Source organism: Mobula birostris, chromosome 5 (assembly GCF_030028105.1).
Source record: "Mobula birostris isolate sMobBir1 chromosome 5, sMobBir1.hap1, whole genome shotgun sequence".
NCBI lineage: Eukaryota > Metazoa > Chordata > Chondrichthyes > Myliobatiformes > Myliobatidae > Mobula > Mobula birostris.
This window is the reverse complement of record NC_092374.1, coordinates 1,873,160-1,897,063: the sequence shown is the minus strand read 5'-3', so window position 1 is coordinate 1,897,063 and position 23,904 is coordinate 1,873,160. Positions and strand designations below refer to the sequence as shown.

General features: G+C 55.5%; 1 protein-coding gene across 1 annotated transcript in view; it reads left to right on the top strand.

The window, feature by feature from the left end:
• The window catches only part of LOC140197491 (receptor-type tyrosine-protein phosphatase T-like), a 156,475-nt gene that overhangs the window by 54,787 nt on the left and 77,784 nt on the right, over positions 1–23,904 (top strand). The window contains exons 8-11 of the mRNA XM_072257472.1: positions 4,878–4,917; positions 6,797–6,881; positions 7,251–7,318; positions 17,960–18,078. Of these exons, the coding sequence (XP_072113573.1) occupies positions 4,878–4,917; positions 6,797–6,881; positions 7,251–7,318; positions 17,960–18,078 (312 nt within the window). The remainder of the gene's footprint in view (positions 1–4,877; positions 4,918–6,796; positions 6,882–7,250; positions 7,319–17,959; positions 18,079–23,904) is intronic.

Here is a 23,904-nt window from a genome sequence, read left to right as displayed (position 1 = left end):
ATAACTCGCCAACCATTCCTGCAGACACAAAAACCCAATCCTTGTGCACACAGTGACATTGCTCTCCAAACAGTGGACCTTACTCCCTGTTCCACGGGTGCTACATAGGCCAACCTATCTGGGAGTTTCCTAATCCTCCGAGACCTCCATACCCCCTCACCTAAACCCTTAAGGCTTGGACACTACTGGGGATACCTCAGGTCTGCTTGCCAACTCCTCTCTCAATCTCTCACTCATGCCCCCACTGCATCTCTGAGCCCCCTGTCCCGTGTCCGGGGCCCCGCTTCTTTTCCTTCAGGATCCTGCTGTAACCCAGGCTGCCCACAGCTAGCCCTCCCCAGTGGGGGAAGGACCAAGTCTCTTCCCCAATCAAGTGAAAGTTAGCGAAAGGCAGCATATATCACACATTCAGCACATCATCCTTCGAATCTGTATTCTTCCCCATTTCCTTGATTGGGAGCTGCTGTTTGATTTTCTCCAAACTGAAGCACTTAGCCCGGACTGCCTCTGCAGTCTCTTCAGCCTCCTGCAGTCGAGACGTCAGCTTCCTCTCTGACTCCTCCGCCTCTTGCCCCAGTCTCAGCAGTCCTGACCCACGCTTCACGTCCATCTCCATCGGGGACGCCATTACACCACCAGCTTCTTCCGATCTGTTCTGCATCAATGTCTTGAGTTTCTGCTGATCCTTTCAAAGGTTGGTCACCATTTCATCTGTCTGGATTAATTCATCAGTACATGACCGCAGTTTCGGCTCGGAATTCCGTTTCCCCATCTCCACTTTGACGAGCGTGAACTCCAAGTCTTCAATGGTTGTCCCGGGCTCCGGCTCTCGCCTCACATCATAGTCCCCCAAGGCGAATCCAAACCCTAGGCGATCATCCACATACACCAAAACTCCAAACACCTCCACATCCCCCATGGTCTTCCTCACGCCCCACGGGCAGGTTGCAGGGGCTCCGGATATGCCCTGGGGCATCTTTTCGGACTGGAAGAATCCTAGGGGACCTATAACGGCCGTCTTCTCCTTGTTGGCCTTCACTCATCGGGATCTGGCAACATCCACTCCTCAGATCCAGCACGTTAAACCATGTTGCACCATACAAACAGACCACAGCGTCTTCGGCCCTCAGGACTGTATTCTGGTCAGTGACAGTGCGCCTGTTGAGAGTCCTACAATCCACACACACGCCGCCTACGTCTTCCACGGTTACAGAGTCCAGCTGCCGCGACCTCGCTCTCACCGAGGTGTCTTCAGCGGTCAACTCCCCTCCCTTGTGGTATTCAGAGTGTCTACTGAGAGGGTCTCACCCTCAGCTACTTCCCCCAGGCCGTACCACAATCGGCTCTCGTTTGAATTCGGTACCGGCCCAAGGCTGCTACACACGTCCTCACAAGCAGCTCGAAACGCTGGTTGCACAGACAATGCCCCAATGAACTCCAGTGTCACTGACCAATAATCGTCTTCTGGATAATCACTGGCACTGGTACCCCAAATCTCCAGTGCCCTTAATGTTGTCAAGGGTAAATACTTCAGAAACCGGTTGTAAGACGAACTGTACAACAAATTGACCTGCGCCCCAGTGTCGAGGATGGCTTTAGCATCGCTTCCATCTATCCGTAATGACACCCTGGGGCGTGGTCCCTCTTAGCCCTCAGGAATAGGGTCTTTTCCTTTCGCAAGTTCCTTGGTACATTGCTGGGAATGTGCTCTCCCAGAGATTCCAAGCCGTTCCCCCACTGGGCCTCCGCTAAGTTTCCCGACACCTCTGTGATCAGCTGAAGAACTGAGGGAGGGGCTGATCCCCCTGGCACTGCAAGCAATTTAGCTGCCTCCCTAGCCAGAGAAGATACACTGAAAGCTTTTCCCCAGTCTCCAGACACCGGTATGGAAAGCCCCCCAGGCGCTGTATGCTACTTCCAGTCGAACCAGATGCATTTCCCCCCGCCCCCCGCTTTCAGATTACTGGCAGCCGTCACTACGGGGTAAGTGAACCTGACAATTCTAACACCATCACCAGCCCACCTACTCAAACTTTCAACCAATCCCTGTCGCTCTCTCTCAACCGAGCACTGCCACTCATCTACCAACTGAGAGATCCGCTCCGCCCACGTCTCGCACACCTCCGCCACTTTAGGGGTGGACAATATCCCAAAAGCCAGGCAGAGCCTGCCATAGCTGGAACATTTACTCGCAGACACTAACTCCAATCAGACCACTCTTTCCTCTCTCTCCTAACGGTATGGACAACCTCATCCGGGGCAGCAATAGACACTGGCAGTCCCACCACCAACTCGTCAGCGCTAGTCTGAACTCGAACAAAGACCCCAGCCAACACGCATGCAGCAATAACCAGCAATCCCACATTACTGATTTAAACAGGGCAATCACGCAGCACACCACTGAATCCAATCTCGGACAAAGCCCCCAGATGTAGCCCCCTGGTAAGCCTCAGGCTCGCTCAACTGGCTGTCGTCGAGAGGGAGCAGCCTTCGGCCCCGCCAAACTGGGTAATCAAGTTTGTGTGGATGCTGTGTGATGTACCCCACCCCGGCAAATAACAGACAATACACCAGATACGATTAAATGATTACAATTTATAGATATTACTGGAACTATATAATTAATAGAGATAAAATATAAAAGGAAAGTAAAAGGCGCCAAACTTATCAAAGTTCAACCTCTTCGTGCACAACAGTTGGAGCTCTAGTAATGGTCCTCTTTTCACCATCTGATCCCCTCTGACCACCTCGGCCCACCACCTGGGACCAACCACAGTGGTTAACCAGACGCACCAGTCTGTCCTCGTCACCTCTCCTCGCCGAAAACCCTGGGCCTCGGACTTCCGCACGGGAGTCAGCTAGTTTACGGCATCGTGTCGACTCTCTCTGTCCCCATCGCGCCTTCTGTGCCAAAGCTCGTGCATTACAATAGCTTACAGACACAACTCTCTCAACTCTCTTACAACTGAATACAACTCTCTCTATAACCCAAACAAGCTGCTAGCGAGAGAACTTTCTCAACAGTTAACATAACAAAGCAGCCATTTTGATTAGCCTACGTAACATAAAAGAAGAAACCCCTTACACACAGAAACATAGAAAACCTACACCACAGTACAGGCCCTTCGGCCCACAAAGCTGTGCTTAACACGTTCTTACCTGAGAAATAACCGAGGGTTACCCGGAGCAGTACACTTTCCTAAGCTCCATGTATTCCAAATAACCATACAACCATATAACAATTACAGCACGGCCCTTCTAGTCCATGCCGAACTCCTACTCTCACCTAGTCCCACCGACCTGCACTCGGTCCATAACCCTCCATTCCCTTCCTATCCATCTTTCTATCCAATTTAACTTTAAACGACAACATCGAACCTGCCTCCTCCACTTCTGCTGGAAGCTCGTTCCACACAGCTACCACTCTCTGAGTAAAGAAGTTCCCCCTCATGTTACCCCTAAACTTTTGCCCTTTAACTCTCAACTCATGTCCTTTTGTTTGAATCTCCCCCACTCTCAATGGAAAAAGCCTATCCACGTCAACTCTATCTATCCCTCTCATAATTTTAAACACCTCTATCAAATCCCCCCTCAACCTTCTACGCTGCAAAGAATAAAGACCTAACTTGTTCAACCTTTCTCTGTAACTTAGGAGATGAAACCCAGGCAACATTTTAGTAAACGTCTGTACTCTCTCAATTTTATTGACATCTTTCCTATAATTCAGTGACTGCTGATCCGAATTACCGGAATTGTACTGAACACCAGTGTCCCGATCCGTAATAACTTCACACCGACTGCTGTGCTGAATTACCGGACTATTTCCCTCTCCTGCCTTCTCCCCGTATCCTTCATGCCTTGACTAATCAAGAATCTACCAACCTCTGCCTTAAATATACATAAAGACTTGGCCTCCACAGCTGCCTGTGGCAAAGAATTCCACAGATTCACCACTCTCTGGCTGAAAAAATTCCTCCTCATCTCCGTTGTAAAAGGCCGCCCCTCGGTTCTGAGGCCGTGTCCTCTGGTCCCCGACTCGCTCTGTCTCATTATTCCTTTCCTTGTACGATGAGATTATTTGTTATTTACAGTGATGTAATTGTAACTGTGCTGCTGCACAAATCACTGATAATAAAGCTGATTCAGGGTCCAGCTCAGCCCATGGAGAGCGTTCCCACATCAGTACTGACGAGCTGTGCTCCAGAACTATCTGTTCCAGGACAGTTCCAACACAGGAATCGACCCAACACTGTGCAAACTGCCCAGTCTTGTCCCGTTCACAAACTGAAGGACAAACCCATTGTACAATCACTGTGTGGACCATCGTCAGAGTGGGTGGAAGCCGTTGTTCGCGGTGCTGTCAGGTGACATTTGATAAATTACTCAGTTTGAGTCTCTTCAGGACCCCTTGATTCCAAACCTCATGACAGCAGTTCAAACGCAGACCCAGGAGGTGCTGTAGACTGGGCTAGGAGGGGCTCTGTCATGTGTGACTCTGTGTCACGGTGACCTGTGTGCTTTTGGGTGTAATGGTGATGGTCACAGTGGGTTTGCAGATCAGTTTGGAGGGGACAGACTCACACACAGGATAGAGTGTGTCCGGGGGGTCAGAGTTCCGCCACTGAAGGACGATAGTGGCCAGTTGAGGGTTTACTACAACCCAGCAGTTTCACAAACATTGTCACCGTGATCGACCTTTGTCCAAGATTCACCTCACTCACTGAGTTGAAATTGCTTGGTGGGATTTGAACACTTGTTTCTTGCTCGTTGACCTGGGTTCTGGGCTTATGGCAGAGTAATGCACCTCATTGTCTGAGCAAACACATCTGAATGGAAAAGCTTCGATTACTAACAGCGGCTGTTAATTCTCTTTGCAGGAAGTGAAGTTTGTGTGTGCGTATTATGAACCGTTCTATGGTGAGTTCAAACCCTGACTGCTGTCGCACTGTTACTGACCCCAGCAGACAGCCCAGCACAGGATTGTTTAAAGCAGGTGTTTCCAGTGGTTAATACAATATGAAACCTGAGAGGGAGCAGAAAGCACTGTTATTTCCAGGATAGCTGGCACGGATGAGAGCAGGTCAGTGATGCTGACAGTGTGCAATCAGGCATGAGGCTGTACTGGCTGGAGTTTAGAAGAATGAGGTTCTCATTGAAACCTATCAAATATTGAAATGCTTGACAGAGAGGATGTTTCCAGTAGTAGGTGATGTCTAGGAATCTAGGTCCCGAAGACACAGCCTCAGAATAGAGGAATGTTTATGGACAGATCAGCCATGATCTTATTGAATGGCCGAGCAGGCTCGATGGGCCAGATGGCCGACTCCTGCTCCTATTTCTTATGTTGTTATCTCTACAGATTCTGTCTCACCCTGAGTTCCCCCAACATCTCTACAGATGCTGTCTCACCCTGAGTTACCCCAACATCTCTACAGATTCTCTGACCCTGAGTTCCCCCAACATCTCTACAGATTCTGTCTGACCCTAAAATCCTCCAACATCTCTACAGATACTGTCTCACCCTGAGTTCCCCCAACATCTCTACAGGTGCTGTCTGACTCCCTGATGTCCCACAGCACATTGCGTTTTCTCCAGATTTAGTCATATTGCAGCAAGACAACACACCTCGTGATATCTGCCAGTGGTAATGGACCTCATTCTGACTCGAATCGTGTTGACGTACAGCACAGAAACAGGCCCTTCGGCCCATCCTGTCCATGCTGACATTTGTTGCCCATTCTCACTCATCCTACCTGCCTGCATTAGGTCTGGAGCCCCCTGTGCCCTGCCGGTTTGTCTGAATGTCTGAAACGTAGTGATAGTGTCTGATTCCACAACTTCCTCCCGCAGTGCATTCCAGAAATGTGTAAAGCAAAGCTTCCCCCCTCCGATCTCCTTTCAACCTCCATTTCTCACTGTCAGACTGCGCTCACCTGCTTTTGACACCATGAAAACAAGTCCTGACAAGCTGTCCTCTCAGAACTTGGTGTACTTATACAGGTCACCTGTCAGCCTCCTTCACCCCAGGGAAAATATCCCAGCCCATCCGACCTTCCCCCATATCTGACGTCCTCCAGTTTGGGAAGATCTCCTCTTGCACTCTCTCCAGAGTAAGGACACCTTTCCCACAGCACGGTGACCAGAACTACAATTCTGCTCACAAGACTCCCTGCAGCCTAACCAATCTGGGTGAAGGCCCCTGACCCGCCCGCTTCCTTCCACAGATGCTGCCTGACTCAGTGAGATCCTCCGGCTGTAAATTGGGGTTCCAGATCACAGTAGCTGCAGTTTCTGCCGAACCAGTGTTTTGTGAAGTTGTAACAGATCACTGCAGCCACCCACACAAAACCCGTTTCTCAAACACATCAGTGAGACCAGACCCCATTTCAATCACACAAAGCCATCACACTCTGTGAAATGGTCAAGTGCAGGAATAGAGGACGGGACTGGGTCATTCAAGCCTAGAATTTCCCAGTTTAAATGGGACAGTTGAGAGGTGTGCTGAACATGATTACCCGAATGGCAACAGCCCCATTAGCAGAGCCGCTTGGGAAGGGCCAGGGAGCGAGCAGCTGAACGGGCTGGTCCACATCACCAGTCGATGGGCTCCCACTGTACAGGGAGTGTTTACAGGGCTACTCTGGGTCACCTTGAACTGGCTGGTCCACATCACCAGTCGATGGGCTCCCACTGTACAGGGAGTGTTTACAGGGCTATTCTGAGTCACCCTGAACTGGGGGCCAGACTGTTGTTTCTCCGTGTATCTAACTACTGCTTTGGATTCTGCTCCCAACAGTATCAAGTGGAAAGGTTGCAGCAACCGTTACTGTTCTCCTCTTCATCAGTCTGATTTCGATCCTGGTGGTCTTCCTGGTCTACAGGTAGGCATCTCCTGGGCCTTTCCCCAAGGCTATACAGGCGGGGCAGGTCCCTGGAACCACCAGCTCTGACTGAACGTGGTGAAGGAAGCTGCCTTGGGGTGGGGCGTGTGAGGGTTAAAATGAAATCAGCGACTGGGGTCAGGGGGTGGTCACACCAGGATGACACTGTGTTTGTAACCAGAGGACCTGAGTCACCCACCGAGGATTTTACACTGGTCCAGATTAACATCCAGTTACTCCACAACTTCCATTTCCAGGTGTCTTTTCCAGAGAGTTCCTGGAGGGATAACTGCCTCTGGGATAGGGACATCCACAGCTCAGAACCTTGTTGAGTGTTCCACCTAACTATCATCTCTCCTTCCTGTGTAGGAGGAGACAGAAGCGGCCCAGGCAGGCCAGAGAACAAATGGTCCGACCTTTGATAAGGAAGAAATCAGGTGAGGACTCTGAGCCTGTGGAGAGTTCAGCATCATCCATTCTCATTCATCTCTCCCTCTCTCCCAGCCACACCCCCTTCTCCCCTACATTCCCCTCTCCCCGACACCCCCCTTCCCTGACGTCCCCCCTTCCCTGACGTCCCCCCTCCCCGACGTCTCCCTCTCCCCGACTTCCCCCTCTCCCCGACACTCCCCCTCTCCCCGACACTCCCCTCTCCCCGACACTCCCCTCTCCCTGACACTCCCCTCTCCCTGACGTCCCCCTCTCCCCGACACCCCCCTCCCCGACGTCCCCCCTCTCCCCGACGTCCCCCCTCTCCCTGACGTCCCCCTCTCCCCGACGTCCCCCCCCGACACCCCCCTCCCCGACACTCCCCTCCCCGACACCCCCCTCCCCGACGTCCCCCCTCTCCCTGACGTCCCCCCTCTCCCTGACGTCCCCCCTCTCCCCGGCGTCCCCCTCTCCCCGACACTCCCCCTCTCCCTGACATCCCCCTCTCCCCAACGTCCCCCTCTCCCCGACACCCCCCTCCCCGACGTCCCCCCCCTCCCCGACGTCCCCCCTCTCCCCGACGTCCCCCCTCTCCCCGGCGTCCCCCTCTCCCCGACACTCCCCTCTCCCCGACGTCCCCCTCTCCCCGACGTCCCCCTCTCCCCGACACCCCTCTCCCCGACACTCCCCCTCCCCGACGTCCCCCCTCTCCCCGACACCCCCCTCTCCCCGACGTCCCCCTCTCCCCAACACCCCCCTCTCCCCGATGCTCCCTCTCCCCGACAGCCCCCCTCTCCCCGACAGCCCCCCTCTCCCCGACACTCCCCTCTCCCCGACACTCCCGTCTCCCCAACGTCCCCCTCTCCCCGACGTCCCCCTCTCCCCGACATCCCCCCTTTCCCCGACATGCCCCTCTCCCCAACACTCCATCTTTCCCGACACCCCCATCTCCCCGACGTCCCCCCTCTCCCCGACACTCCCCTCTCCCCGACACTCCCCTCTCCCCGACGTCCCCCCTCTCCCCGACACTCCCCTCTCCCCGACGTCCCCCTCTCCCCGACGTCCCCCTCTCCCCGACACTCCCCTCTCCCCGACACTCCATCTTTCCCGACACCCCCATCTCCCCGACGTCCCCCCTCTCCCCGACACTCCCCTCTCCCCGACACTCCCCTCTCCCCGACACTCCCCTCTCCCCGACGTCCCCCCTCTCCCCGACACTCCCCTCTCCCCGACGTCCCCCTCTCCCCGACGTCCCCCTCTCCCCGACGTCCCCCCTCTCCCCGACACTCCCCTCTCCCCGACGTCCCCCTCTCCCCGACGTCCCCCTCTCCCCGACACTCCCCTCTCCCCGACGTCCCCCTCTCCCCGACGTCCCCCTCTCCCCGACGTCCCCATCTCCCCGACACTCCCCTCTCCCCGACGTCCCCCTCTCCCCGACGTCCCCCTCTCCCCGACGTCCCCCCTCTCCCCGACACTCCCCTCTCCCCGACGTCCCCCTCTCCCCGACGTCCCCTTCTCCCCGACACTCCCCTCTCCCTGACGTCCCCCTGTCCCCGACGTCCCCCTCTCCCCGACGTCCCCCTCTCCCCGACACTCCCCTCTCCCCAACACTCCATCTTTCCCGACACTCCCCTCTCCCCGACGTCCCCCCTCTCCCTGACACTCCCCTCTCCCCGACGTCCCCCTCTCCCCGACGTCCCCCCTCTCCCCGACACTCCCCCTCTCCCCGATACTCCCCCTCTCCCCGACACTCCCCTCTCCCCGACACTCCCCTCTCCCCGACGTCCCCCTCTCCCCGACACTCCCCTCCCCGACACTCCCCCTCTCCCCGATACTCCCCCTCTCCCCGACACTCCCCTCTCCCCGACACTCCCCTCTCCCCGACGTCCCCCCTCTCCCCGACGCCCCCCTCTCCCCGACACACCCCTCTCCCCGACGTCCCCCTCTCCCCGACACTCCCCTCCCCGACACTCCCCTCTCCCCGACACCCCCCTCTCCCCGACACACCCCTCTCCCCGACGTCCCCCTCTCCCCGACACTCCCCTCCCCGACACTCCCCTCTCCCCGACACCCCCCTCTCCCCGACGCCCCCCCTCCCCGACACTCCCTCTCCCCGACGCTCCCCTCTCCCCGACACCCCCCTCTCCCCGACGTCCCCCTCTCCCCGACACCCCCCTCTCCCCGACACTCCCCTCTCCCCGACACCCCCCTCTCCCCGACGCCCCCCCCGACACTCCCTCTCCCCGACGTCCCCCTCTCCCCGACACTCCCCTCTCCCCGACACTCCCCTCTCCCCGACACTCCCTCTCCCCGACGTCCCCCTCTCCCCGACGTCCCCCTCTCCCCGACACTTCCCTCCCCCCGACACTCCCCTCTCCCCGACGTCCCCCTCTCCCCGACGTCCCCTTCTCCCCGACACTCCCCTCTCCCTGACGTCCCCCTGTCCCCGACGTCCCCCTCTCCCCGACGTCCCCCTCTCCCCGACGTCCCCCTCTCCCCGACACTCCCCTCTCCCCAACACTCCATCTTTCCCGACACTCCCCTCTCCCCGACGTCCCCCCTCTCCCCGACACTCCCCTCTCCCCGACGTCCCCCTCTCCCCGACGTCCCCCCTCTCCCCGACACTCCCCCTCTCCCCGATACTCCCCCTCTCCCCGACACTCCCCTCTCCCCGACACTCCCCTCTCCCCGACGTCCCCCTCTCCCCGACACTCCCCTCCCCGACACTCCCCCTCTCCCCGATACTCCCCCTCTCCCCGACACTCCCCTCTCCCCGACACTCCCCTCTCCCCGACGTCCCCCCTCTCCCCGACGCCCCCCTCTCCCCGACACACCCCTCTCCCCGACGTCCCCCTCTCCCCGACACTCCCCTCCCCGACACTCCCCTCTCCCCGACACCCCCCTCTCCCCGACACACCCCTCTCCCCGACGTCCCCCTCTCCCCGACACTCCCCTCCCCGACACTCCCCTCTCCCCGACACCCCCCTCTCCCCGACGCCCCCCCTCCCCGACACTCCCTCTCCCCGACGCTCCCCTCTCCCCGACACCCCCCTCTCCCCGACGTCCCCCTCTCCCCGACACCCCCCTCTCCCCGACGCTCCCCTCTCCCCGACACCCCCCTCTCCCCGACGCCCCCCCGACACTCCCTCTCCCCGACGTCCCCCTCTCCCCGACACTCCCCTCTCCCCGACGTCCCCCTGTCCCCGACGTCCCCCTGTCCCCGACACTCCCCTCTCCCCGACACCCCCCTCTCCCCGACACTCCCCTCTCCCCGACACTCCCCTCTCCCCGACACTCCCTCTCCCCGACGTCCCCCTCTCCCCGACGTCCCCCTCTCCCCGACACTTCCCTCCCCCCGACACTCCCCTCTCCCCGACACTCCCCTCTCCCCGACACTCCCCCTCCCTGACGTCCCCCCTCTCCCCGACACTCCCTCTCCCCGACGTCCCCCTCTCCCCGACACTCCCCTCTCCCCGACACTCCCCCTCCCCGACGTCCCCCCTCTCCCCGACACCCCCCTCTCCCCGGCGTCCCCCTCTCCCCGACACTCCCTCTCCCCGACGTCCCCCCTCTCCCCGACACCCCCCTCTCCCCGGCGTCCCCCTATCCCCGACACCCCCCTCCCCGGCGTCCCCCTCTCCCCGACACCCCCCTCTCCCCGACACTCCCCCTCCCCGACACTCCCCTCTCCCCAACGCCCTCCCTCCCCGACACCCCCCTCTCCCCAACGCCCCCCCCTCCCCGACACCCCCCTCTCCCCGACACCCCCCTCTCCCCGACACCCCCCTCTCCCCGGCGTCCCCCTCTCCCTGACGTCCCCCTCTCCCCGACACCCCCCTCTCCCCGACACTCCCCTCTCCCCGACACTCCCCTCTCCCCGACACTCCCCTCTCCCTGACGTCCCCCTCTCCCCGACACCCCCCTCTCCCCGACACTCCCCTCTCCCCGACACTCCCCTCTCCCTGACGTCCCCCCCTCCCCGACGCCCCCCTCTCCCCGACGTCCCCCTCTCCCCGGCACTGAGTGCTGAGGAAGCAAAGCAATTCGACAAATGTAGAAAATGGCAGAAAAAGCAGCAGCTGGATACTGTGTTGTAAAATGTCCAATAGTGCATCTTGCTAAAAGGAACACATGCAGACTATTGTCTAAATGGGGAGAAGATTAAAATTTGAGGTGCAGAGGGACTTAGGAAACCCAGACTTGCAGGTTGAATCTTTGGTAAAGAAGGCAAATATTATGTGCATTTATTTCAAGGGGAATAGAATATAAAAACAAGGAGATAATGCTGAGCCTTTACAAGACACTAGTCAGGCCGCACTTGGAGTACCATCAACAGTTTTGGGCCCCATATCTCAGAAAGGATGTGTTGTGATTGGAGAGAGTCCGGGGAGGTTCACAGCAATGATTCCAGGAATGAAGGGGTTAACATACGAGGAGCGTTTGGCAGCTTTGGGCCTGTACTCACTGGAATTTAGAAGAATGCAGGGGGATCTCATTGAAGGCTACCAAATGTTGAACGGACTAGATCGGGCGGATGTGGAGAGGATGTTTCCTATGGTGGGGGTGTCCAGAACTAGGGGCACAGCCTCAGAATTGAGGGGTGACCATTTAGGACAGAGATAAGGGCAAGTTTTTTTCGCCAGGGAGTGGTGAATCTGCAGATTGCAGTGGAAGCAAGTCCATGCATATGTTTAAGCAGAAGTTGATCGTTTCCTGACCGGTCAGGGCATCAAAGGATATGGTGAGAAGGCAGGTGTACGGGGTTGAATGGAATCCGGGATCAGCTGTGATGGAATGGCAGAGCAGACTCAATGGGCTGAATGGCCTAATTCTGCTTCTATGTCTCATGGTCTATATACAGTGGCACGCAGAAGTTTGGGTACCCTGGTCAAAGTTTCTGTTACTGTGAATAGCTAAGCGAGTAAAAGATGAACTGATTTCCAAAAGGCATACAGTTAAAGATGACACATTTCTTTAATATTTTAAGCAATATTACTTTTTTATTTCCATCTTTACGGTCTGTAGCCAGCTGAGAGTCTTTCAGTTCTTGTTTGGGGGATTTTCGCCCATTCTTCCTTGCAAAAGGCTTCTAGTTCTGTGAGATTCTTGGGCCGTCTTGCATGCGCTGCTCCTTTGAGGTCTATCCACAGATTTTCAATGATGTTTAGGTCGGGGGACTGTGAGGGCCATGGCAAAACCTTCAGCTTGCGCCTCAAGGTAGTCCATTGTGGATTTTGAGTGTGTTTAAGATCATTATCCTGTTGTAGAAGCCATTCTCTTTTCATCTTCAACTTTTTTACAGATGGTGTGATGTTTGCTTCCAGAATTTGCTGGTATTTAATTGAATTAATTCTTCCCTCTGCCAGTAAATGTTCCCCGTGCCACTGGCTGCAACACAAGCCCAAAGCATGATCGATCCACCCCCGTGCTTAACAGTTGGAGAGGTGTTCTTTTCATGAAATTTTGCACCCTTTTTCCTCCAAACATACCTTTGCTCATTGCGGCCAAAAAGTTCTATTCTAACTTCATCAGTCCACAGGACTTGTTTCCAAAATGCATCAGGCTTGTCTGGATGTTCCTTTGCAAACTTCTGACGCTGAATTTTGTGGTGAGGATGCAGGAAAGGTTTTCTTCTGATGATTCTTCCATGAAGGTCATATTTGTGCAGGTGTCGCTGCACAGTAGAACAGTGCACCACCACTCCAGAGTCTGCTAAATCTTCCTGAAGGTCTTTTGCAGTCAAACGGGGGTTTGATTTGCCTTTCTAGCAATCCTACGAGCAGTTCTCTCAGAAAGTTTTCTTGGTCTTCCAGACCTCAACTTGACCTCCACTGCTCCTGTTAACTGCCATTTCTTAATTACATTACGAACTGAGGAAACGGCTACCTGAAAATGCTTTGTTATCTTCTTATAGCCTTCTCCTGCTTTGTGAGCATCATTTATTTTAATTTTCAGAGTGCTATGCAGCTGCTTAGAGGAGCCCATGGCTGCTGATTGTTGGGACAAGGTTTGAGGAGTCAGGGTATTTATAAAGCTTTGAAATTTGCATCACCTTGCCTTTCCTAATGATGACTGTGAACAAGCCATAGCCCTAACAAGCTAATTAAGGTCTGAGACCTTGGTAAAAGTTATCTGAGAGCTCAAATCTCTTGGGGTGCCCAAACTTTTGCATGGTGCTTCTTTCCTTTTTTTCACTCTAAAATTGTACAAAACAAAAATAATACACTAATCTTGCTTAAGATGTTGAAAAGAATGTTTCATCTTTAATCTTATAACTTTTGGAGATCAGTTCATCTTCTACTCACTTAGCTATTCACAGTAACAGAAATTTTGACCGGGGTGCCCAAACTTTTGCATGCCAATGTATGTACTTTGATAAGATATTACATTTGAATTTTTCCACTTCAACTCGACACCGTTCCAGAATGTCAGCATCTGTCAAGATGATTACCACCTCATGTGGTCTCCACAGTCACATCCACTGTGAACACCTCCTGTCGCTGCCTCACTACCCACACACACTGACACACAACCGTCACAGTCACACCCACTGTGAACACCTCCCGTCGCTGCCTCACTACCCACACACACTGACATACAACTGCTACAGTCACACCCACTGTGAACACCTCCCGTCGCTGCCTCACTACCCACACACACTGACACACAACTGCTACAGTCACACCCACTGTGAACACCTCCTGTCACTGCCACACACACTGACACACAACCGTCACAGTCACACCCACTGTGAACACCTCCCGTCGCTGCCTCACTACCCACACACACTGACATACAACTGCTACAGTCACACCCACTGTGAACACCTCCTGTCACCGCCACACACACTGACACACAACCGTCACAGTCACACCCACTGTGAACACCTCCTGTCGCTGCCTCACTACCCACACACACTGACACACAACCGTCACAGTCACACCCACTGTGAACACCTCCCGTCGCTGCCTCACTACCCACACACACTGACATACAACTGCTACAGTCACACCCACTGTGAACACCTCCCGTCGCTGCCTCACTACCCACACACACTGACACACAACTGCTACAGTCACACCCACTGTGAACACCTCCTGTCACTGCCACACACACTGACACACAACCGTCACAGTCACACCCACTGTGAACACCTCCCGTCGCTGCCTCACTACCCACACACACTGACATACAACTGCTACAGTCACACCCACTGTGAACACCTCCCGTCGCTGCCTCACTACCCACACACACTGACACACAACTGCTACAGTCACACCCACTGTGAACACCTCCTGTCACTGCCACACACACTGACACACAACCGTCACAGTCACACCCACTGTGAACACCTCCCGTCGCTGCCTCACTACCCACACACACTGACATGCAACTGCTACAGTCACACCCACTGTGAACACCTCCTGTCACCGCCACACACACTGACACACAACCGTCACAGTCACACCCACTGTGAACACCTCCCGTCGCTGCCTCACTACCCACACACACTGACACACAACCGTCACAGTCACACCCACTGTGAACACCTCCCGTCGCTGCCTCACTACCCACACACACTGACATACAACTGCTACAGTCACACCCACTGTGAACACCTCCTGTCACCGCCACACACACTGACACACAGCTGCTTAACGCAGACTATTGACTCTCAACTCCTGGAACTGCGGCATTATGAAATGGCCTTTGCATCTCTTCTATCTTGCCTAACCAATCTTTTAGAGATTTTTGAGAGAGTTACCAGGAAAGTTGATGAAGGCAAGAGGGTGGATGTTGTCTACATGGACTTCAGCAAGGCATTTGACAAGGTCCTCCATGGGAGGCTGGTCAAGAAGGTTAACTCACTTGGCATTCAGGTTGAGGTAGTTCGTGCAACACACATAAAAGTTGCTGGTGAACGCAGCAGGCCAGGCAGTGTTTGAGGTAGTTGATGGTGGCCTCTCTGACTGGAAACCGTGGTTGGGGGAGTGCTGCAGGGATCAGTGCTTGGTCCGTTGTTGTTTGCAATCTATATCAATGGTCTGGATGATAATGAGGTTATCTGGATCAGCAATTTGCAGATGACACCAAGACTGGGGGTGCAGTGGACAGCAAGGAAGACTATCAAATCGTGCAGCAGGATCTGGACCAGTTGGAATTTCATCCAGACCAATGTAATTTGTTGCAATCTGAAAGGACCAACCAGAGTACTGTAGTTCTTACACAGAGAATGGCTGGGCACCGAGGAGTACGGTAGAACAGAGGGATCGAGAGTACAGGTCCATAATTCCTTGAAAGCAGCATCACAGGTAGATAAGGTCGTGAAGAAAGCTAGGCATATTGGCCTTTATAAGTCATTGTGTTACATGTAGGAGTTGGGATGTTATGTTGAAGTTGTTTTATATACTGGTGAGGTCTTGTTTGCAGTTTTGTCACCCAGCTACAGGATAGCTATGAACAAGGCTGAGAGAGTACAAAAAAAAATTACAAGTATGTTGGCAGGTCTGGAGGATCTGAGTTATAAGGGAACGTAGAAGATTGAGAGAAGATTTGATGGAGGAATACAAATTATGAGGGGTATAGATAGGGGAAATGCAAGCAGGCTTTTTCCACTCTCGGGTGGGACTACAACTAGAGGTCATGGGTTAAAGGTGAAAGAGGAAATGTTTAAGGGGAACATGAGGGGAATCTTCTTCACTCAGAGAGTGTGGAGCAAGCTGTCGGTGGAAATGGTGGACGTGTGTTTGATTTCAAAATGTAAGAGAAATTTGGGTAGGTAAATGGATGAGAGTGTTATGGAGGGCTCTGTTCCTGGAGCAGATCAATGGGGATAGGCAGATTCTGCATACACGAGATGGGCTGAATGGCCACTTTCTGTGCTGCAGTGGTCTATGATTCTAACATCCCAGAGCAACCCTGATTTGCACTAACTTCAGTCCAGAGTTATTCTGCAGCATGCAACAGAGGGAATGAAGCAATCTCACCACTAATAGATGGTTTTGAAGCGGTGAGAATTTCCCCACGTTGAGCGGGCCATTAAACAGCTGACAAAGAAAGGCGAGCATCTCTGTACAAAATGACGGCCTTGTTTAACGCACACGTGCTGAAGCACTCCCATCCATGTTGAGCTGGAGATACTTCTTGGCTTCCTCCTGAGATTCCTGTCCAAATACCCCAACGAACTGAGTCACTCCATCTGACATGCAACACGTCCCTCACATCCTCACGCACCCTGATACCACGCACCTACTCACACACCCAAATACCCCAACGAACTGAGTCACTCCATCTGACATGCAACACGTCCCTCACATCCTCACGCACCCTGATACCACGCACCTACTCACACACCCAAATACCCCAACGAACTGAGTCACTCCATCTGACATGCAACACGTCCCTCACATCCTCACGCACCCTGATACCACGCACCTACTCACACACCCAAATACCCCAACGAACTGAGTCACTCCATCTGACATGCAACACGTCCCTCACATCCTCACGCACCCTGATACCACGCACCTACTCACACACCCAAATACCCCAACAAACTGAGTCACTCCATCTGACATGCAACACGTCCCTCACATCCTCACGCACCCTGATACCACGCACCTACTCACACACCCAAATACCCCAACAAACTGAGTCACTCCATCTGACATGCAACACGTCCCTCACATCCTCACGCACCCTGATACCACGCACCTACTCACACACCCAAATACCCCAACGAACTGAGTCACTCCATCTGACATGCAACACGTCCCTCACATCCTCACGCACCCTGATACCACGCACCTACTCACACACCCAAATACCCCAACAAACTGAGTCACTCCATCTGACATGCAACACGTCCCTCACATCCTCACGCACCCTGATACCACGCACCTACTCACACACCCAAATACCCCAACAAACTGAGTCACTCCATCTGACATGCAACACGTCCCTCACATCCTCACGCACCCTGATACCACGCACCTACTCACACACCCAAATACCCCAACGAACTGAGTCACTCCATCTGACATGCAACACGTCCCTCACATGCTCAGAACTATGTAGTACCTCAAGCTCTTCTTGTAAATGGATTGTAGAGTGAAATTTGACCTTACAGTGAAAGGTGCGAAGTTTAAGGAGAACATGAGAGGAAACTTCTTCACTCAGAGGGTTGTGAGAGTGGAATGAGCTGCCAGCACAGGCCGTGTATGCGTTTAATTTCAACATTTCAGAGAGGTTCGGACAGGTAAATGCATGGTGGAGGTATGGAGGCCGACGGTCCCCGGTGCAGATGATGGCAGTGGGCAGCTTAAATGGTTTTGGCATGGACTAGATGGGCCGAAGGGCCTGTTTTGTGCTGCACTTCTCACTTCTTTGAGTGAGTGCATAATGGGAAGGGCTTTCTGCAGTGGCTGAATGCATAAACTGAACCACGTCACGGAGCTCTGATCAGCTACACCATGTCACAGTAACATCACACTGGACAGCTGGTATGTGGTCCAAACACTGACAGTCTCTGCCACTCACCTCTCACCCTTCATCTTTCCCACCTTTTCATCTGTCTCTGATCTTCTTTGATATCCCCTTGACTTGTCCTTTCTGCTCCCCCTCTCATTAACCATTCTGCTTTCTCACAGTGATGAAATCAGAGATCAATGTGTCTGACCTCCTGAAGTTCCTTATGAAGATGCGGCTGCTGGATGAAGAAAGCAGTGGTGAAGATGACAACACTGATGAGCTAGCAAAGCAGTTCAGAGTGAGTGATGAAGTCAAACATCTTCTCCCCCACCCAGCTAATACCAAAACCCTTCTCCCCCACCCACCTACCCACCCACCTGCCCACCCAGACCCTCCTCCCTGACCCACCGACCCACCCAGACCCTGCTCTCAAACCCCCGTACCCATCCTCACAGAACCTGATACCCCGTACCCCTCCTCACAGAACCTGATACCCCGTACCCATCCTCCCACACACCCTGATACCCCGTACCCATCCCCACACACCCTGATACCCCGTACCCATCCCCACACCCTGATACCCCGTACCCACCCTCACACACCCTGATACCCTGTACCCATCCCCCCACACCCTGATACCCCGTACCCATCCCCCCACATCCTGATACCCCGTTCCCATCCCCATACACCCTGATACCCTGTACCCATCCCATACACCCTGATACCCTGTACCCATCCCCCACACCCTGATACCCCGTACCCATCCCCATACACACTGATATTCCGTACCCATCCCCATACACCCTGATACGCAGTACCCATCCCCCCACACCCTGATACCCTGTACCCATCCTCCCACACACCCTTATACCCTGTACCCATCCAACACACCCTGATACCCGGTACCCATCCCCACACACCCTGATACCCCGTACCCATCTCCATACACCCTGATACCCCGTATCCATCCCCATACACCCTGATACCCTGTACCCACCCCACACCCTGATACCCTGTACCCATCTTCACACACCCTGATACCCAGTATCCACCCTCACACACTCTGATACCCTGTACCCATCCCCATACACCCTGAACCCATCCCCATACACCCTGATACCCTGTACCCATCCCCACACACCCTGATACCCTGTACCCATCCCCCACACCCTGATACCCCGTACCCACCCACACACCCTGATACCCTGTACCCATCCCCCACACCCTGATACCCGGTACCCATCCCCCCACACTCTGATACCCTGTACCCATCCCCACACACACTAATACCATGAACCCATCCCGCCACACCCTGATACCTCGTACCCATCCCCACACACCCTGATACCCATTACCCATCCCCCCACACCCTGATACCCCGTACCCATCTCCACACACCCTGATACCCCGTACCCATCTTCACACACCCTGATACCCTGTATCCACCCTCATACACTCTGATACCCTGTACACATCCCCATACACCCTGATACTCTGTACCCATCCCCACACACCCTGATACCCTGTACCCATTCCCCCACACCCTGATACCCCGTACCCATCCCCATACACCCTGATACCCCGTACCCACCCCCACACCCTGATACCCCGTACCCATCCTCCCACACACCCTTATACCCTGTACTAATCCCCACACACCCTGATACCCTGTACCCATCCCCACACACCCTGATACCCTGTACCCATCCCCATACACCCTGATACCCTGTACCCATCCGCACACACCCTGATACCCTGTACCCATCCCCCACACCCTGATACCCTGTACCCATCCCCCCCACCCTGATACCCCGTACCCACCCCCACACACCCTGATACCCGGTAACCACCCCCACACACCCTAATACCCCGTACCCATCCCCACACACCCTGATACCCTGATACCCCGTACCCATCCCCACACACCCTGATACCCTGTACCCATCCCCCCACACCCTGATACCCCGTATCCATCCCCATACACCCTGATACCCCGTACCCACCCCCACACCCTGATACCCTGTACCCATCTTCACACACCCTGTTACCCCGTATCCACCCTCACACACTCTGATACCCTGTACACATCCCCACACCCTGATACTCTGTACCCATTCCCCCCACACCCTGATACCCTGTAACCATACCCCCACACCCCGATACCCCGTACCCATCCCCATACACCCTGATACCCCGTACCCACCCCCACACCCTGATACCCTGTACCCATCCCCACACACACTGATACCATGTACCCATCCCGCCACACCCTAATACCCCATACCCATCCCCGCACAACCTGATACCCCGTACCCACCCCCATACACCCTGATACCCCGTACCCATCCTCCCACACACCCTTATACCCAGTACCGATCCCCACACACCCTGATACCCCGTACCCATCCTCCCACACACCCTTATACCCAGTACCGATCCCCACACACCCTGATACCCCGTACCCATCCCCACACACCCTGATACCCCGTACCCATCCCCACACACCCTGATACCCTGTACCCACCCCCACACCCTGATACCCTGTTCCCATCCCCACACACCCTGATACCCCGTACCCACCCTCACACACCCTGATACCCCGTACCCATCCCCATACACCCTTATACCCTGTACCGATCCCCACACACCCTGATACCCTGTACCCATCCCCACACACCCTGATACCCTGTACCCATCCCCACACACCCTGATACCCCGTACCCACCCTCACACACCCTGATACCCTGTACCCATTCCCCCACACCCTGATACCTTGTAACCATCCCCCCCCCACACCCCGATACCCTGTATCCATCCCCACACACCCTGATATCCATTGCCCATCCCCACACACCCTGATACCCTGTACCCATCCCCCCCACACCCTGATACCCTGTTCCCATCCCCATACATCCTGATACCCCGTACCCATCCCCATACACCCTGATACCCCGTACCCATCCCCACTCACCCTGATACCCCGTACCCATCTCCACACACCCTGATACCCAGTATCCACCCTCACACACTCTGATACCCTGTACCCATCCCCATACACCCTGATATCCATTACCCATCCACACACACCCTGATACCCCGTACCCATCCCCCCCACACCCTGATACCCTGTACCCTGTACCCATCTCCACACACCCTGATACCCCATACCCATCTCCACACACCCTGATACCCTGTACCCATCCCGACACACCCTGATTCCGCGTACCCATCCCCCACACCCTGATACCCCATACCCATCCACACACACCCTTATACACCGTACCCACCCCCACACACCCTGATACCCTGTACCCATCCCCCCACACCCTGATACCCGGTACCCACCCCACACACCCTTATACCCCGTACCCATCCCCATACACCCTTATACCCTGTACCGATCCCCACACACCCTGATACCCTGTACCCATCCCCACACACCCTGATACCCTGTACCCATCCCCACACACCCTGATACCCCGTACCCACCCTCACACACCCTGATACCCTGTACCCATTCCCCCACACCCTGATACCTTGTAACCATCCCCCCCCCACACCCCGATACCCTGTATCCATCCCCACACACCCTGATATCCATTGCCCATCCCCACACACCCTGATACCCTGTACCCATCCCCCCCACACCCTGATACCCTGTTCCCATCCCCATACATCCTGATACCCCGTACCCATCCCCATACACCCTGATACCCCGTACCCATCCCCACTCACCCTGATACCCCGTACCCATCTCCACACACCCTGATACCCAGTATCCACCCTCACACACTCTGATACCCTGTACCCATCCCCATACACCCTGATATCCATTACCCATCCACACACACCCTGATACCCCGTACCCATCCCCCCCACACCCTGATACCCTGTACCCTGTACCCATCTCCACACACCCTGATACCCCATACCCATCTCCACACACCCTGATACCCCATACCCATCTCCACACACCCTGATACCCTGTACCCATCCCGACACACCCTGATTCCGCGTACCCATCCCCCACACCCTGATACCCCATACCCATCCACACACACCCTTATACACCGTACCCACCCCCACACACCCTGATACCCTGTACCCATCCCCCCACACCCTGATACCCGGTACCCACCCCACACACCCTTATACCCCGTACCCATCTCCATACACCCTGATACCCTGTACATATCCCCCCACACCCTGATACCCGGTACCCATCCCCACACACCCTGATACCCCGTACGCATCTCCACACACCCTGATAGCCCGTACCTATCCCCACACACCCTGATACCCCGTACCCTGATACCCCGTACCCATCCCCCCACATCCTTATACCCTGTACCCATCTCCACACACCCTGATACCCCGTACCCATCCCTACACACACTGATACCCTGTATCCATCCCCACACACCCTGATATCCATTACCCATCCCCACACACCCTGATACCTCGTACCCATCCCCCCCACACCCTGATACCCTGTACCCATCTCCACACACCCTGATACCCCGTACCCATCCCCCCACATCCTGATACCCTGTACCCATCCCCCCACACCCTGATACCCTATACCCATCCCGACACACCCTTATACCCCGTACCCATCCCCACACACCCTGATACCCCGTACCCATCCCCCCACACCCTGATACGCGGTACCCACCCTCACACACCCTGATACCCCGTACCCACCCCCACACCCTGATACTCTGTACCCATCTCCACACACCCTGATACCCCCTACCCATCATCCCCAGACACCCTGATACCCCATACCCACCCCACACCCTGATACCCTGTACCCATCCCCACACACCCTGATACCCCGTACCCATCTCCACACACCCTGATACCCCGTACCCATCCCCACTCACCTTGATAACCCGTACCCATCTCCACACACCCTGATACCCCGTACCCACCCCGACACCCTGATACCCTGTACCCATCCCCCCACACCCTGATACCCTGTACCCATCCCCCCACACTCTGATACCCTGTACCCATCCCGACACACCCTGATATCCCGTACCCACCCCCCCACACACCCTGATACCCCGTACCCATCCCCACACCCTGATACCCCGTATCCACCCCCACACCCTGATACCCAGTACCCACCCCCACACCCCGATACCCCGTACCCATCCCCACACACCCTGATACCCCGTACCCATCCCCACACACCCTGATACCCCGTACCCATCTTCCCACACACCCTGATACCCCGTACCATCCCCCACACACCCTTATACCCTGTACCCATCCCCACACCCTGATACCCTGTACCCACCCCCGCACCCTGATACCCCGTACCCATCCCCATACACCCTGATACCCCGTACCATCCCCCACACACCCTTATACCCTGTACCCATCCCCACACCCTGATACCCCGTACCCATCCCCATACACCCTGATACCCCGTACCATCCCCCACACACCCTGATACCCTGTACCCATCCCCCCCACACCCTGATACCCTGTAACCATCCCCCCACACCCCGATACCCCGTACCCATCCCTATACACCCTGATATCCCGTACCCACCACCCTCCCACACACCCTGATACCCCGTATCCACCCCCACACCCTGATACCCCGTACCCATCCTCCCACACACCCTGGTACCCTGTACCCACCCCCATACACCCTGATACCCCGTACCATCCCCCACACACCCTTATACCCTGTACCCATCCCCACACCCTGATACCCTGTACCCACCCCCGCACCCTGATACCCCGTACCCATCCCCATACACCCTGATACCCCGTACCATCCCCCATACACCCTGATACCCTGTACCCATCCCCCCCACACCCTGATACCCCGTACCCATCCCCACACCCTGATACCCCGTATCCACCCCCACACCCTGATACCCAGTACCCACCCCCACACCCCGATACCCCGTACCCATCCCCACACACCCTGATACCCCGTACCCATCCCCACACACCCTGATACCCCGTACCCATCTTCCCACACACCCTTATACCCCGTACCCAACCCCAGACACCCTGATACCCTGTACCCATCCCCATACACCCTGATACCCCGTACCATCCCCCACACACCCTTATACCCTGTACCCATCCCCACACCCTG